The sequence below is a fragment of the Python bivittatus genome, unplaced genomic scaffold (genome assembly GCF_059951505.1).
Source record: "Python bivittatus isolate LINGU-HERP-01145 unplaced genomic scaffold, Pbiv_v1 ctg000480_np1212, whole genome shotgun sequence".
NCBI lineage: Eukaryota > Metazoa > Chordata > Lepidosauria > Squamata > Pythonidae > Python > Python bivittatus.
Window position 1 is genome coordinate 14759386 of NW_028277075.1, and position 17336 is coordinate 14776721.

The 17336-nt window shown below is 36.8% G+C and overlaps 1 protein-coding gene across 9 annotated transcripts in view; it reads right to left on the reverse strand.

Annotated features, from left to right (window-relative positions):
- Window positions 1-17336, reverse strand: part of NPAS3 (neuronal PAS domain protein 3) — a 758559-nt gene that overhangs the window by 95683 nt on the left and 645540 nt on the right. For all 9 annotated transcript variants that reach the window (XM_088145380.1, XM_088145381.1, XM_088145379.1 and 6 more), the window contains one exon: window positions 10875-11049. In XM_088145380.1, the coding sequence (XP_088001506.1) occupies window positions 10875-11049 (175 nt within the window). The remainder of the gene's footprint in view (window positions 1-10874; window positions 11050-17336) is intronic.

Sequence of the window (17336 nt, forward strand, 5' to 3'; positions counted from 1 at the left end):
TCTTGAGACAAATGTAATACATATTTAGATTTTGTTTTTATAAATGTGGAGATATGAACACACTCATGGAGCACACTAAGGCAAAACCAAACAAAACACATAATATGTGAATCCAGGGTGTGTATGTCTCTCTTTTTATTAAAAGATATTATAGGAATAAATACTATTTCTGCCAATATCCAGGTTCATACCTTACTCATGTGCAGCATGCAGAAAGGGAAATTTGGATTCTATAAGGTTCCATGCTGACCCATGAACTTTAAACAGAGACTGAATGCAAGGAAGAGAGGTTCTATATAGCAATAAATAAATAGAATAGAATAAATATTTTTGTCTTCCATTGGTTTCAACATGAAAAAAATAGCGGCCATTGGATTGGGCTGAGCAAAACAAAACAAAACAAAACAAAGTAAGATCTTCATACCAAAAAGTGTCTGTATCAGTCTTTCACAGCTTAGGCTGTTCTACAAACATTATCATTAAGTTTGGGTAAATTAGAGGTATAATTCAATGCAACCTAAGGGCACTAGTTTGGGGAGCCCTAGCCTGTGTTATTTCTGTTGCTTTTTTCTCTTTCTCTTTTTGACATATGGTGACTCTAAAGAAGCTATTCAGTCAATCATTCTGTTTTTGGAAGAGCCTCTTTAGTTTATTGAAAAATAGATCAAGCAGATGTTTGAATTGACTGTTGTCAATTTGTCTCTTTCTTCCCTCTGGTTTTTCCCAAATCACACTGAATGTTTTCCATATGGTCCCTGAATTGGTGGGGCTGAGGTATATTAAATGAATGGGGTTGAGATCATACAAATGGAGCAGAGTTGCGCGCGCACACACACACACACACAGGCCATTTAATTGTCCAGTGCAGGTCTGTGGCTGGATATAGGCATTCATTCATTCATTCATTCATTCATTCATTCATTCATTCATTCATTCATTCATTCAACACATTTATTTAGCAAATTTATATAGCCACCTATCTCACAAATGTGACTCTGGGCAGCGTACAACAAAATAGAGAGTTAAAACAAGTATAAACAACTATTAAAAACGATGAAGCATAAATAGAACTAAGACCGCAGGAGAATGGACCAACATCCTAAACACAATATAACCATCTTGTAGGCTCCCTGTTCCTGTGTGATCCTCAAGGCTGCTGGAAAAACCATGTTTTAAGAGTTTTCTGGAAGGCTAATAGGGACGGGGCTAACTTCACCTCAGGTGGAATGATGTTCCAGAGGCCTATAGAGGGGGCTACAGCAGAAAAGACTCGTCTCCTGGGTCCTGTCAGATGGAATTCTTTAGTAGATGGGACCTGTAACATATCCCACCTGCCAGACCTGATGGGACAGGTAGATGTAACAACAGAGAGGTGGTCCCTCAAATAACTAGTCCCATGTTACGCAGAGCTTTAAAGGTCAAAACCAGCACCTTGAATTGAACCCAGAAGCAAACTGGTAACCAATGCAGCTCACGAAGCATAGGTTGAAGCCAAAGCTTACTTTTGGCTTTACATTTTTGGTTAAAATTGTACTATTTTTCTGGAAGGACTGGTTCCCATATTCTGTTTGATAAATTTCAGCCTCATTAAAGAAGCATATCCATAAAATAGACTTAAAAGGAAAAAATAGTTCCATAAATATCAAGAATGATTATTGTAAGATAAGCTATACACAGTTTCTAAATCATTAAGTACAGAATCCTTAGAAAGCCATATATTATATATGCATTTCTCTCAGAATATCATCCCCAACTTGAAATCACCTACAGTGATAGTATTTTTAATAAATAGCTCAGAGTTGTTAATGTCTTGGCATTTAGCTCAATAGACACTTTGAAAATTGTTAAGACTGATTTGGCAAAGTCAGAGGGATATGACCATGCTAAACGTATTCTTAGACAGCAGATTTTTTTTTAATAGTGAAGAGCAACTGGATTCGAGCTTGTTATCCCATGTAAACTTTCTGGGAGGGTTTTTAAAGTGTTTCAAGCCCACCAGTTACCTTGTGAAATTGAAACAGCATTCTGTGGGAAGGTATCACAATATTCCCCTTGGGAAGCATCTTTGCTCATGTGGAATGGGGGAAACTGAAGCAGTGAGCCATGACTTTTACAGTCCTCATTCTATCATGACATCAGCTCTACTCTCATTGCCCCCTTTAAATGAACAAGTCTGGTAGACTTGTGACCTCCATGCAGCCCTCCAAGCCATTTTGTGCAGCCAGCATTGAAGCGCTGTCATAGCTCAGGCCGGTGCCTGTCAGCAATTTGCTGGCTCAACCAGTAGAGACCACACCAAGAATGCATCCTTGTTCCTGATACTGGGCAGAGATAGCATTCTACATGCTTCCCACTTGATGAAGTTTGCTGGGGTTTGCTGAAAGATGCTGCAACGCTACTGATTCCCACTTCTGCTTTTATTTTCCATCATTCTCTTGGACCCTACTAGTAGCTGGGAATGCAAGGACATCTTCAATGATGCCAGCCTTGCCTTGATCATCCTGCTTTCCTCATCCCTCTGCTGGGACAGGCAGAAGGCAGTCTCTGGGAGAGAGGGTAAAATCAGCTGGCAGCAGGCTAGTGGTAATGCCTACTCTCCCCTCCCTTGCTATCAGTAGCTTCCTCCTTTTCAGCTGCTTCCCTTCACCCACCCCAGCCAGAAGGAGGGGCAGCAGGGAGAGTTAGGCAAGTTCAGCATTGCTCAGATTGATAGGACGAGGGCATGTTCCAGTGCAAAGGAGGGCAAAACATCCCTGCCCAAGCAGGAGGAACAAAGGTGGCCTTCTACTGCAGCTTCTGCAAGTTGCTCTGTGCCATTTGGGGCTGTGGTGAAGAAGCTGCTACATCCTCTGCAGATTTCTCCACCCAAGACTTCCTCACCTAAGAACTATATCTGAATTGAGGTGGTGATAGTGCAATGGTGGTCTACTTCAGTATTTTTCAAATTTGGCAACTTCAAGATGTGAGGACTTCAACTCACAGAATTCTGGGAGTTGAAGTCCACATATCTTCAAGTTGCCAAGTTTGAAAAGCACTGGTCTATTCCCTTCCATGCATTAAGGGCACCAAATTATTCCTCTCCATCCCCAACGAGGGTAATAATTCCAGTTTTTGCCTCAGGCTGGCCACTTTTCATCCATTATGGCCCTACAAAAATCCCAAACCGCCGTGCTTCCCCATGAATTATTAACTGGAAAACAAATGGCAATTGCATTTTTTTCTGTGTGACAGAACGTATTTATTTAATCATTTGTAGCTAGCTTTTAAGTAATGCTAATCTGAAATTGAGCTAAATTTGTAGGCATTATAACCTTTTATGAGAGGGTGACACATGCCAAATTAAAGACAAAACTTTTTTTTTCCTTTGCAAACTGCCAATACTGTATCATTTTTCTTTCTTGGCAGAACTGGGAATAATTTTCAGGCATAGTTGCCTCTTCTGAGGGGATAAGTCCTGCCAAGTTTCAGATGATTAAGTTCAAGGATATAATATTGGTATTCAACAACATAACCAAACCAAATATTGGCATTCTGGTTAATGAAAAATGCTGCCAGTTAAATGGCTAAAGAGAAATGGTGGAAAAGTAGTTCTGCCTCATAGTAAATTTGTTTGTATTTAACACATTGGCATTTAATGGCATACTGCGATACTCTTCATGTTTGACTCCCTAGAGACTTTTGCATCAGTGTATGGAAACGCTTCAGTGTTGCAGCCATTGGGCTAATGAACTGGTCCTCGTGTGGCCCTCGTGACAATCTGACTTTTGAGACCTTCTGCAATGAGATACATTGCTCTGTATGTATTGAATGTATTATTATTTGTCTGTGATGTATCTTTACATTCTTGTGTGATCAGAAATATAATCAGTCAGTCATATCAGCCGTAGCATTTTCTCACCAAAGAGCTAAGCATGCTTTTGACATTTTGAACTACCTTGAGCCTCATTTATACCATATTGGATCCACATTTGCCATGTAAACTTCTTGTCTTTTCCTCCAAGAACTTGCTGTAAACTATATGGAAAATGCTGTAGATTATAGGGAAAGATTCCATGATACGAACATGACAGTATAATTATTCTTCAACTAAGTATTCTCTGATATATTTTGCAAGGTTGCAATGTTGATTTCTAGTTTTAAGAGTTCTTAACCTTTTGATAAGCTCCAATAATCCCTTGCCTTGACTCAGTTCACACAGACATTGCTGAACTATACCACTCCTGACAAAAAACATGCTGTTCTACAGTTCTACAAGCTATAGAAATTATATATAAATTTAATAATACTATGCAAATAGAAATGCTGCATTAAAAATCTTAACAACTGCTGGTCTAATTCCTCAGTAATATGACATATATTTCCCTTTTTTTTTATTCAGTGTCTTTGAAAATGGCTGGTTTTTCATTTACTGAGCACTTAACAACAGCTACAATGAATTTATTAAAAGGAGAGTACAGCAATCATAATCCCAAGCCTGCAGAACCATTAAAAGTAATGAAAAGACACAAGCAGATATGCAGAAAGTAAATTAACCATTCAGTCAGAATGGTCTAGAGGTTCCAAGCTTAAATTGTCCGGGGAATCTGCTGGAGAGATTCTACATCTGAATGTTCAAATATCATGCACTAAATGGGCAATCTTTTGTATTGTTCAGGTTTTAGATTAAAAAAAACTGTTTATTTGATAAAAAAAAATTGATGACATAGAGGGTGACATTTCAAGTACTTTCTGTAAGTAAAGTTATTTGCATGGATCAATCTTTGCCCATCTCAGCATGGTCTTAGGTCTTTTCATTTTATGTCCACCACATTTTTTTTTCTTTTTGGTAAAGCCTCTTTTGAGTGTCTCCCAGCTGATTTAAAACAAGACAATCAAAGAATTGTCTGCTTGAAGAAACATACTTCTTATTATAGTGCGGTATCACTGCTTCTTAGGTTAGCTTAGTCACTTACTTCCTTCTATTATAATGCCAAATGTTATTTAGATTTCAGTCATTTAGTAATGGTACACTGAACACATCAAGGCTTCTGAAAAATTCCATACCTAGTAGTCTTTTCATTTTCATAATAATATGGTGATATCCTTCCCCATCTTCTCAAATTACACATGCACTATTTTTTTTTAACATTGTCTCTTAACACAGTTAAAGAGATAATAATGCCCTGAACAGCAAACTTCAAAAACATATTTTTGTGCTATTAAGATAAGAAATTCTAGTTAAGGGTCTTTTAGCTTTTAAGGAATGTAAGGAGCTTTTTAAAAAGATGACCTTAACTTTTTTTGTGATTTGTATCAGATTTTTCTGCTGGTGAAAAGTATTTAGCTAAATGTAGCACCCTACTTTGTTCTTTGTCAATGCAATACTATTAGATTGAGTAAAATGAGAATCCTTCTCAGGGATTTATATAAGGAGCACTATATTCACAGTATGCACTAAGTTTTAAAGAGACATATAATTAAAAAAAAAAAGAATGGATCTATCTATCTGTCTGTCTATCTATCGATAGATATAGATATAGAGTATATAATTTACATCTCAAACCACAACGTTTGGCTTTATAAGAATATTGTTAGGAAAGAATTACATTATATGTTTATTTGGAAAAGTGACTGTCTGCTGGGAGACATGCTTTGCATTTTCAGATTTAGTTTCAAAGATATTAATTAATGTATCTTAGACAAATAGATTCAAAGATGGCATAAAGACAGTTCAACACAGCTAGTGTTTTCTGCATCTTGCAAATTATCACAGCTGCATTTTTGCTACCAGTGAGTATTCCCTCATTATTGAAGGAAGAGCCATGATTTGCTTTTTCAAAGCCTAGAGATACCATATTGATTGTACAGTATTGCTTTTGTATAAATTACACTACTGTTCCCAGGCAAAGGCCTCCATTTAATTCCACAGGAAGACTTGTTTTTGGTAGGAGAAGAGAAAGTCAGTTTGACTTGAAAGGCAAAGGTACTCCTAATAAGCAAGAAAGACCAAGAAGTTGAACTATGGCTGTTGAGGTCACAAAGGTGTGATGAGAATGTAGTTGTTTGAATCCATACTGATCTTCACTAGGACTCTCTGTTTGTGCCAGCAAAGGAATGGACAGTGACCTGTAAAACACAGAGACATTCCTAGAAGAAAGGAAGGGGTCATAGAGAGAATGGTTAGGCATTCCCTGTTATCCCATGATGGAACTAGATCAACTTTGAGGTTGTCCCAGTGGGATCTGATGAGAGCCATTACTAGATGACAAAACTGATACTCCTGAGTTAGGTGATGGAGGTATCACTTCCAGGCATAAGGATTGTCAGGATCAATGCAAAGTGATAGATACAGTACATCAATGCCAAATCCATAACATAAAGACTAGAAGAGAACTGGATGTTGCGCTACTTTGTTTGTTTATGTAACAGACCATAATGGAATTCTACAATAGAACCTGAACAGCCTGGTCATGGAGTCAGATGTGGGAAAACATGCTGCTTTTGTTTGAAAAATTTGGACTGCTGGTCGTTTCTCCTTTGGCAAATGAGGAAGAAATGGGAGTCTCTAAACTCACAAAAAATTATGGCATTTTGCCATACATGGTTGACAGATGGCACTATGGAGGGAGGGAGCCCTGAAAACTACAACTTGCATTCAACACTGCCCAGTTTTCTGCCCTCTTTGTTCTGGTGTACCAAATACTGGTTATAGTGTGAGGCTGACTGTGATGTCTTCACTATAACATAAGAGACAGTGGATGTTGTTATAAGATATGGCTTCCCTCTTCCTTTACTTTGAAAGATTCTCAACACAGCAAAAACTCTGTGATATAAAAGCAGGCCTTGCCTAGGACTCTCTGTTTGGTGCCATTGGAAGAATTAGAAATCAGGCTGGTGAAGTTGTAGTGTCTTGGACTAACTGGTATATTGGGGTTTCTCAGCTTAGCTTCAAGGTCAAGACAATGTGTTAACCTGCCAGTCTGGAGATCTTTGGAATGGGAGCTGGGGACTTGGTCCCCAAACTCAACATTGGGTGATGATGTTGAAGGCAGTATTGCCTAGATTAGAGAGACATCAAAGGCATAATTGTCTGGTTCAGAGAGGCTAGCACAATCTCTTCTGGGACAAACAAGGTGGGTCCTTTGCCTCAATGGGAGCGAAGAAATTCTGATGGTGAGTGGCCTCAGGGTATGTGGGCCTAACTGACTGAGGGGAAGACAGCCATCTTTGGAAAGCAGGCTGGAAGATCATCACAGAAGCATCTTGGAGGAGACAAGTCCTGCAAAGGAGAGAATGACAGCTGCAAAAGCTGTCTGTCATCTGATTAGCCCAAGGCATGATTAGATGATAAAGTTTAAGAGGAATATGAAGTCAAAGGTCAAAACATGTAATGGGTTATTTCAAGAAATATGGGTCCATTGATCAGGGCTATTAAAGGGTTAATGTTGAGAAAATCAGTGTTCTGCAGAAGAAGAAGGGATGACATAGAAGCAATCTAATCTGGGAAAAAATGTTCTTCGAAAACAGATTGGGCTTGAGGTAGCCAACTCCGATCTTGGCAATCTTAAGACTGGCAAGGAGTAAATGCTTCAACTATTCTGATGGAAAAGAGGGTGCCATGGAAGAGTAGATCTCAAGGAGGATCTGAATTTCCATTCCCAAGATAAATTTCTGGGAATGGAAAGGAGCCAATGATGATCGGACAGTATACACTGACAAGGCCATTAATAGTGGAAGCAGATTCAGAGAAGGGGAGAAATTTGATGCTGCTGGAACCAGTATCGGAAAGGCCCTTTTTCCATTTTTTTTCTTTTTGCCCTGGTTTGAATTACTGATAATGGTGAAGCAGATACCTGAGAATACTCTGTAGGCAGTGGAGATTCAGCTGATCTCCCGAAGAGATAAGAAAGTCAATTAGAATGTTAAGCCCATTAGAGCAGTTCCCAATCAAGAAAGCAAGATTCTCACAGTTTTAGAAAGAAAGTGTTAGTTACAGAATCTTGGAAACTGGACCATTTATTATTATCATTTAATATTATTAATAATCATTTATTAGTTAAGGCAGAGCCTCCTAATTGGTTTTGATCTACTTTCTAATTTGATTTAATGTGAAGGATGCAATTTTGATACCACAAAAATGTCCATCTGTTCTTGTTCTGCAGTATTTTGAAAGCATTCATTTTTATTCCCAGAGTCAGAGAACTCCATCACATGGAAGATGATGAGGGGGTGCAATAATTCTGAAATTTGCCACCCTTAAATATCACTCTCGGCAAATGTCTCAAAAACAAAAACAATTGTAACAAGACTGTTTAGTAAACACCTAGCAGTATTTAAAAGTACCTGATGCATAATTTTTACCAAGATGGAAAAGACAAAATAGGTGGGAATTTGCTTCCACAACACTGCCATTTGCAAAGTGGGACTTCAAAACCATAACATCAAATGACTGTGATAGGCCAACATGATATTTGAATGAAGAAATCAAGGAGTTTGAAGAAAAATGAGAGGGGAAAACAAGAAGTAAAAGTTTTAAAAAAATGATAGCAGAAGAAAAATCAGTTCAAGGATGAATGGGTTAACATTGTGACAATCAAAAAGAAACTGAAAAAGTTTGGCAGGAGACCCACTTAGTTGAATGGTATGTATGGGGGCTGGGGTTACAGAAGTTTCTGAATAGAAAACCACGTGTGAATCACAGATCAAAATGAAGTGTCAAGTAGCTGGGACAACATGAGAGTTCCCACCAGTGGAAAATTTCTTGCCCTTCAGTTTTATAAGAAACATTTCAATACTATTTTTATGAAGAATTACAATAATTGCTGTTATATTTCTTGTACCATAATAATTGTGGAGCTTCATTCAAGTTTGTTTCAGTTAAGAAACACTTCGACTGCAGTTCTAATCCTTGCTTAATGAATGCAATTTCCATGGAAATAATGGGAATTACTTCCACACAATATTACAGACCATATTTGTTCTGTCTTCAGTACTCACAAAGACTCCAGAACATGCACATTTACCTGTCTAATAACAGGAAATAATACTCTGTTGTGCTATTGATCAAGAGAAATTCTATGAAAGTGGAATTTTTTTGTGGGGCGGGGGGGACACTAAAAGGCCAGGTAAGATTAAAATCCCACTTGCTCTTAAGGAATTTCTGGGACCCATGTAAATTCTGGGGATTGGAGGAAATATATCTTGAACTGAGATCCTAGCATAGAGGAAGATCAGCCTGAATTTATATTGCAGGAAGATGCTACACTTATAGATAATACAATTTTAGTTCTCTGCTAAAATTACAAAACCCTGAAAAATCTGCACATAGATTACTGAACCAACATAGTCAGAAGAGTGAAACCAATGTTTATAACTAATTTTTCTTGTTCTCCAAAGGAAATCACAGTGAAAAAAGAATGTTAAAAAAAAAAAATCACAATAGCCAGGCATAATTTGATTATACCTATTGCATTTTCTTCCAGATGGCTTGGCAAATTAAATGTTTAGCCCTCTTAAATATTGTCTGTGGTTAACATCTTATATCACTTTACTTGAAAGTAAGCAGCATTGAATTCAGTAGACTTTTGAGGACACATGCATATGACTGAAATACAAATTTAATTTTATCTGTTCTTATATCTTCATATTTATTGTTTGTATAACCACCCCCCCACCCCGAAAAAATCCAGTTTTCTATCTGGAAAGGCTTCTATTTAAAAATACACTATTATTTTTCTGGTTGTTCTGATACTCAACACAGAAACGTTAGTTTACTGTTCTTTATAAATGATCACTAATAAAATACTTTTGTCTTATGAGCTTGCTTCAAAACAACAGATCAAGTACAGTACAAACATCTTTAAATAGTAGAAAAATAATTTCCCAAGTAAGCAAATAAAAGGCTTCAAATCAGCCTTTGTACTTCATTAAAAATCTTAAACTTCTCATGAGAAAAATTAACATTTAAACTACTGCTGCTTGGCCAAGCACTCCGCCACACAAGAATATGAAATATCTCCTCTAAAAAAGTACAAAAAGGACAAAACCACAAATGTGGAACTTCAATTAATTTAAAGCCCCAATCAGCAAAGAATAAATCCTTCGCAGATCTAATTACCAGAGCTCTCGGAAGACCCAGGCCGACCAGCCAATCTTCCTCGTGTTTGAACAGCTTGATGAACTAGGGGACTGATGGATATCAAGTCATTTTGTTTAATTTATAAATGGATTTTCCCCTAATACTTAAATTATCATCAGTACAACACAATGAAAATGGGAACATTCAGAATGCAAAGTCTATAAGAGGCCTGGGAGGAATTCCAATGAGGAATGTCACCTCTGTTCATTCCTCTATACAATTGATCTAATTAAATACTGAGGGTGGAAAGGCAGTTTAAAATGTAGCCATTACTGTTTTCTTTTTAGCCTTAATTTATCTGTTCACATCTTTCAAGTACCTTCTGATGTTAAAAAATAAGAACTAAGAACTCTACAAGTCCCCAAGACTTTTCATTCTTCACAAGCTCATATTCATAAAGCTTATTCAGAGATTTTTCTGAATAATAAATAAATACATTACTTTTAATTCTTGCAACAATAAAAGAAATGAGATACGAAACCTGAACCTTTTCAATAATTTGAAAGAGAAACTACATCAACTGGTACTTTCTGTATGCATTGTTCAACTAAAATTAGAGCTTTGCTATTATACTTATTAAAATGTCTCTTTATTTTCAAACCTCTTCCTTATTTAATTACTGCTTAGAACTGAAAGCTGCCCTGAATGGTTAAATACAATTAAACCTATTCATAGTCTTTTTACACCAGCAACTTGAGCTCAATTATTTGGTTAAGGTCCTGCCCACCAACCTACTCATTGTGATTGTAATTCCCACCTGGCTCAGGGGTCTCAGACTGAGAAGATGAAGATGCTGAACTGGCTCCATCCTCTGCTGTGCCCTGCGAGAGTAGGCCTCGCCCTGGGGGAAGTTTCATGCCCAGCTGTTCAGCCATCTCCACGTGGTCTCCAGGATGGACATAGTCAAACACACTGCTGCCTGTCAGTTCCACCTATGGGGCAAAAGCAGAGGGATAGTGGAAGAAGAGACATTAATGTAAGCATTTCTTCTTCTATCTAGAATCTATTATAAATGCAGTACATCAATCAGTCCTAAAAAGTTGAAAACTTGAGACTTATTTTATGAATACTAAAGCATCTGTTTATCCCTGATACTGAAGATTGTATGTATTCTTTCATGCAACACATATATCAATTGACAAATAAAAATTGCATTTTTATTAGATCACGCAGACACTGAAGCAAAATTCATTTGATTAGAATATGTAGTGTAGCTGTAACTAGCTTTTCAAACCCATACCATTAATTGACCCAAAAAGTTGATGATCTGCGTTAAGAAAAGTTGGCTGGAACACAAGCTCACAGTTCAAGCCTACAAAAGGAAGTTAATTTTTTTTTTTTAAAATACAACATTCTGAATGCAATCCTACATGAAATATGCATGCAATGGCATGTTGCCAGGCTGCATGCTATTGGAAGATCCCTACCTAAAATTAAGTAAGAACTTTGCTTTTCACTGATTATTTATTTACTATATTTGTAAATTGCTCCAAACTTATGACTCTGGGTGAAGTACAACATAGTAAAAACAAACCACAGATACATAAAAAGTAAAACAATGATGAATGAAAGATACAACAAAGTATATATATAGAGAGAAACTCCCATTACACCAATCAGTTGATTATATCTGTGAATGCAGCACACTTTGTTTTTTCAAAACTATATTGCTCTAGACAGGACTGGACCTATTTAATTGTTGCTTTAAAAATAAACATGTACTTACGAAGTTCTGTGCTATTAAATTATCCTATCAATATTCTCATAAATCATAAAATAATTGCAGTGTATACTGGCACTACTGAAAGGTGGCAGGCATCTTCACTCACATGTGGAAATGGGTAACAAGTTACATTTGTAGACTTTGTAAACACAAAGTTGAAAAGCTGTTAGGTTACAGGAAATAGCTACAAAAACATATTAGATAAAAAAGTATATTAAAATATAAATATTAGGAGAAAAACACTTAAATGCATTAATACTCAGAGAAAATTATCCCCTACCAAAATAAAATATGGATGGATGGATGGATGGATGGATGGAAGGAAGGAAGGAAGGAAGGAAGGAAGGAAGGAAGGAAGGAAGGGAGAAAATGGGAACCTGAGTAAAACTTAAATGCTATCATCTTAACTTAGAAGTCCTGCTGTATATCATAAGGCTAATTTCAAGGTAAATGTGGATATTTGGATTGCAACCTGACTTACAAATCATGACTTTTCCACTTTTATATTCTCTCTTTCATTATTCATTAAGAGGAATTCGAAGGTTTGTGACAGACAGATTAGTTACTCAGTTATACTGTCTCAAGGTTGAAGAAAGGGTTTGAGGGAGAACCCCCTTATTCCACTGCTTACCTGATTTTTATGAAATTTGACACCTCATAAAGATGTAGCTTATACTGAAATTTCATTCTACTGTGATAATAAACACACAAACCAAACTTATTACAGCTGTTTTGGTTGCAGACTATGCTAGAACAAGCCTTAAATTTTCTGAATCTCTCTTGGATCTAGACATTGAGTAGGACTGCAGTATCTTTTGGAATGAGCTGGACCAGATGAGGCCTTTTCTGGAGTTCTGAATCTAGTCTCTCAATGATATTGGGGAGTCCATAATAAATACACATGCCTTGTCTATGCCAGCATAATCTTTCCCAATAATAGGACCTTGCTTTCTACTAGGTCAGTCTGTTTTTCACTGAGCTCTATTTTTTTTTCTGACTAGCAGTGGCTCTCAGACAAAAGTCTTTCTCATCCCCCGGTTTTTGTTTTTTTTTAAATTAGGGGTAAGAGATCTACTCTTTGAGTTTGTACATGCAAAGCACGTACAGTCCTATAGTCCCAGGAGGAGAACAGTGCTGCTATTAGGCATCATTTGACTTTAAATTTGTGTTGGTAGCCTCCTTGCAGAGGCAAGTAGCACACTCCATCTAGCATGTATGTATTTGTGTGCATGAAGCCCAATAATAAAGGGAAATTGAGGCTGACATATCATCTCAAGGGGCAATGAGGTGATAAAATCCTCAGAAGGTAAAAGGGATAGCACCAGTTTAGCAGGAATCATCTTTTCAGAATACTCCTTAAGTAAAAACACTATTTCTAAGTATGAACAATCACAACAGAGAAACGATTGGGTCTGGCTCTACCATCTTGGATTGCTGGATGTAGGCTTCTATAACCACTGACATTATTTTTCACCCACAATCCTATTTCAAATAAAATTAAATCAATAACGATGTAGTAGCTACTAAAAACCTAAGCTTGGTTATTCAACAGCAAAGAATTATTACCTAAACTGTCTGTGGTTATCTAGGGCAGGGTTCCTCAACCTCAGCAACTTTCAGATGGGTGGACTTCAACTCCCAGAATTGCTGGCTGGGAAATTCTGGGAGTTGAAGTCCACCCATCTTAAAGTTGCTGAAGTTGAGGAACCCTGATCTAGGGGTCTTGTGGTCTTTTTGTTCTAAAATTCTCCCTATGCTGAATCAAAGCAAGTGTGCATCTAATCTGGCAACCAATCAGACTTGGTTTGGAAAACCCACAGGGTAATTCATTTAATTGATACTGAATCCAACCACCCATCCAATTCAAGGTAGTGTATGAAAATTGTTACAAGCAATTAAAATAATAATCATTTAAGGATACCAAAGTTCCATAAATATATGTAGCTCATAAAAGTACAATTAGAAAGTGTAAAGTTTTTAAAGGTGAATAAGTAGACCATATCAGATAGCAACCAATCAAATGCCAATCAAAACAATTCTGGCTTGTGTATTCTGCCCTAACTGAAGATTCAGAATAAAATTTCAGAAACATGTGGTGCACATGTCCTGTATTGTATCTATAAAGTTACCAGAGCACAGACAGCTGCTTTCTCCTCAATCTTGCTCTGCAACAGACAATGAGGGATATGTATTGTTAGGAGTGTGCTGGTAAATGTATAACAACTGGCTCTGCTGTCTCCATTGCTTCCCGGCGCCGTGCACCAAGCCACCAAACAGCTGATTGGCACACTATGTGTTGCACCTCAATTCTGCTCTGAACCAGCTTACAAAATTCCAGAAAATTTAACGATCAGTTCTTGCGAGCTGCCTCCAGCACACCACTGTGTCTTACCTTTAGTGGAAATATACTGTTATTGACATATACTGATAAAGTGATTCTCCACAAATCGGTCTACTTTTTTTATAGTAATCCACTCGAGTCTACCAATTACATGTAGGGCAACTTTTTGAAGCAGATTTTTAGGCTTCCATCCATTAACATGGGAGTGAAGGTTTCCAAGTGCAGCAGGACTGGCTAAATCTGAGGGTCAGCTGACCAAAGTCACCAGGTATTATAAAGTGAAGAAACTGACAATAAGAATGTGGCATTTTCTTAATAAGGAGCTTCATCCAGAGGAAAAGGCCATCACCAGCCAAAAAGAACTGGAAGTTAATATTCAGCAAAGCAAAAGCTTCAAGCATAAAGTATATCTCCAACAATTCCTCTTGACTCCACAGAGTCCCTCAGGCATTTTCTAAAAATGAAATGCAGTGGTAGTGTCTGCAGCTTAGCACGTTGCTTGCCTTCTGGTGTATGGGTTTTATTATTAGATCCAACCAACATGGCCAGCATTTCATAGGAATGCCCATAACATGCTGTCCCAATGGCCCAATGCGTGTTTTTTTGTAATGTGAACATTATTTATAGTTCTTATACATTTCTCTTCATTGTGTTTTAAATTTTTGCTTGATGTGATTTATACTTTTTAATATTACATTGTTTTAAGATTTTGTATTATAAGCCAGCATGGAAATCTGAATAGAAGTATGCGATAAAAAATGTTCAAAATCACTAGGTAAATACATAAGTACAGTGATAGTTTCCAGGATAGGCAATTTATAAGCCATTTATGGCCACAGTACTTTGAAGACCAAAGGGGAGAGGGAATATTGTTTTGATCTGTTGCCAATCCATATGCAAATGACATATAAATAAAACTTTGCACTGCAGCCAATCTGGCAAGTAGGCTTTCCAGCTGACAAAAGTTAATAATCCAGAGCTAGCATGCACCCAATTGACCGTTGCAATATTTTAAGGAAGGAATTTTGAGTGAAATGCCATGGCAAGAAACTATCAAATAATTTACTGAACTGCTCCAATGCATTTCTGTGCAAAGTAAGTGTGCCTTTTTAATATTCACTAATTTCAAACAAATGATAATTATTAAGAAATATTAAAATAATCATTTTATTAGTTTCATTTGATATCTTAATTGCTCAAATTCAGTTTACCAAATCACTGCAGTGTGAAATGCTTAGAGGCCATGCTTACTATTAACAGGATTATTTACATATAATCCCTCCCTCCCACGGGGTAGGAATGAATTTGTGACCCTGATTTATGCTTTGTTATCATACTCAATGAAGGAAATGTCAGTGAAGAATAATTCTGTAAAGACTATATTTATCAGTAAAATAAAACAATCTCTTTACATGTTAGCTTTTCTAAAAATAAGCATGTCAATTTCAAATGAATTCCTTACTGAAACTGTTTAATTTATAAGACTATCTGCAACTGAAATATGCTTATTTTAAATATTTTACAGTTGGGGGCTTTTCATTTAAAATGCAAACCCTAATTTACACATAGTAAAGACAATTTTAGTTGATATTTCACTGTTGGCCTGAATGAGTTAAATAACATGCTTTTTATAATCACTCTTTGAATTGCTTTTCTTATCAGGTTGCAGAAAGGCATGTTGCTAAGGGAAAAGCAAGACTATGAAATAAGGAATGTACTTCAATATGAGGGGCATGACAGAATGGTCTGCTATTAATATATTATTATTGCAACATTTATATGCTGTTAAGATGTTTCCAAGCAAGTTTTTGAAGTATCTTTTCTTTTTACACACCTGTAATTTTGTTTTGTTAAGATTCAGAAACTTTTAAAAGGGATTTTAAAAGTAAGTCTACCAACATATGCAAAAGGAACCACTGTGTACCGTGCAATGAAGGGAGAGGATATAAGGGGGAAACAAGAACCAAAGTGCGAAATAGAAAAAGCATCTCTCTTCAGATTTTATGTTTATCTTACTGTATTTTCTCCTAAAAGTGGTATATTACTTTCCCAAACGACTTCTTTTTGCCTAGATTATCATATGAACTCACTCTTGTCAGAGAAAAGCCTTTCTCAACCTTTTGACTCTGAAAGAACCAAGAAATAAAGAATTATTTTTCAGGCCTCAGGTAACCCTTGCACATTCAAGCTCAAATATAGGCCAGAAGTTACGAATTTACTATACTTGTTTCATGTGTAGACCTGTATATGTGTATTAACAGTGTTCTTAAACTAAAAATAAGAAACTTATCTCTTTACTGTGAAACCTGTGTTTGTTTTTTGCTGCACAAATTCTGCACACAATTCTGGACCAAACTTGAAATAAGCACTCACGGATTTCATCTTCAACTGAAATGAGATGATTTCTGTCTTTGCTTTTGATGCTTGTTAAATAAGAAAAAGCTTGCTCACATATGTAAGAAGTTGAAAACTGCAGCAAAATCTTCAATGCCTTCCTGTGAATGGCATGATACTCTTCTTTCACAGAAATCCAGAACTTGTCCATGGGCATATCAGTGAATCTAATCTTGAGTGTATGATCAGACTGTAGCTCACAAAGTTCTTCCTCTTCCTTCAAAGTGAAGTTCTCAGGCTCAGCTGTTGAAAGGGAGAGAAAGTACTGACCAATTTTGTTTTGCAGTACTTCCAGGTGGTTGTCAATTAGATTTGAAACTTTTTGGTATCCTTCCTCACTCTCAAGCCCAAGCACCACTGGAAATGTTTCAATATTTCCTTTTACAACATGATTTTTCTGAACATTCAGTTTTCTTTTAAATCCAAGAACTTTGTCACTTGAAGTCAAAACATTTTCTCCAGTGCCTTGCAGAGACTTGTTCAGCTGGTTCATGTGATGAAAGATGTTCACTAAGTATGCTAGTTTCTGCAAACATTCTCCATCTTCAAAGCACTCAGCAAAATGTGGAATACTGTTTTCTTCAAAATACTCCTGCAATTCTACCTTCAGCTCAAACACCCTGTTGAGAACCTTTCCTCTGCTCAGCCACTGTATTTCTGTGTGTAACAGGAGACTTATGTGCTCTTTGTCCTAGTTTTCACAGTTTTTTAAAAACATTCTTGAATGAACTGGTCTTTGTTTAATAAAGTCAACCATTTTT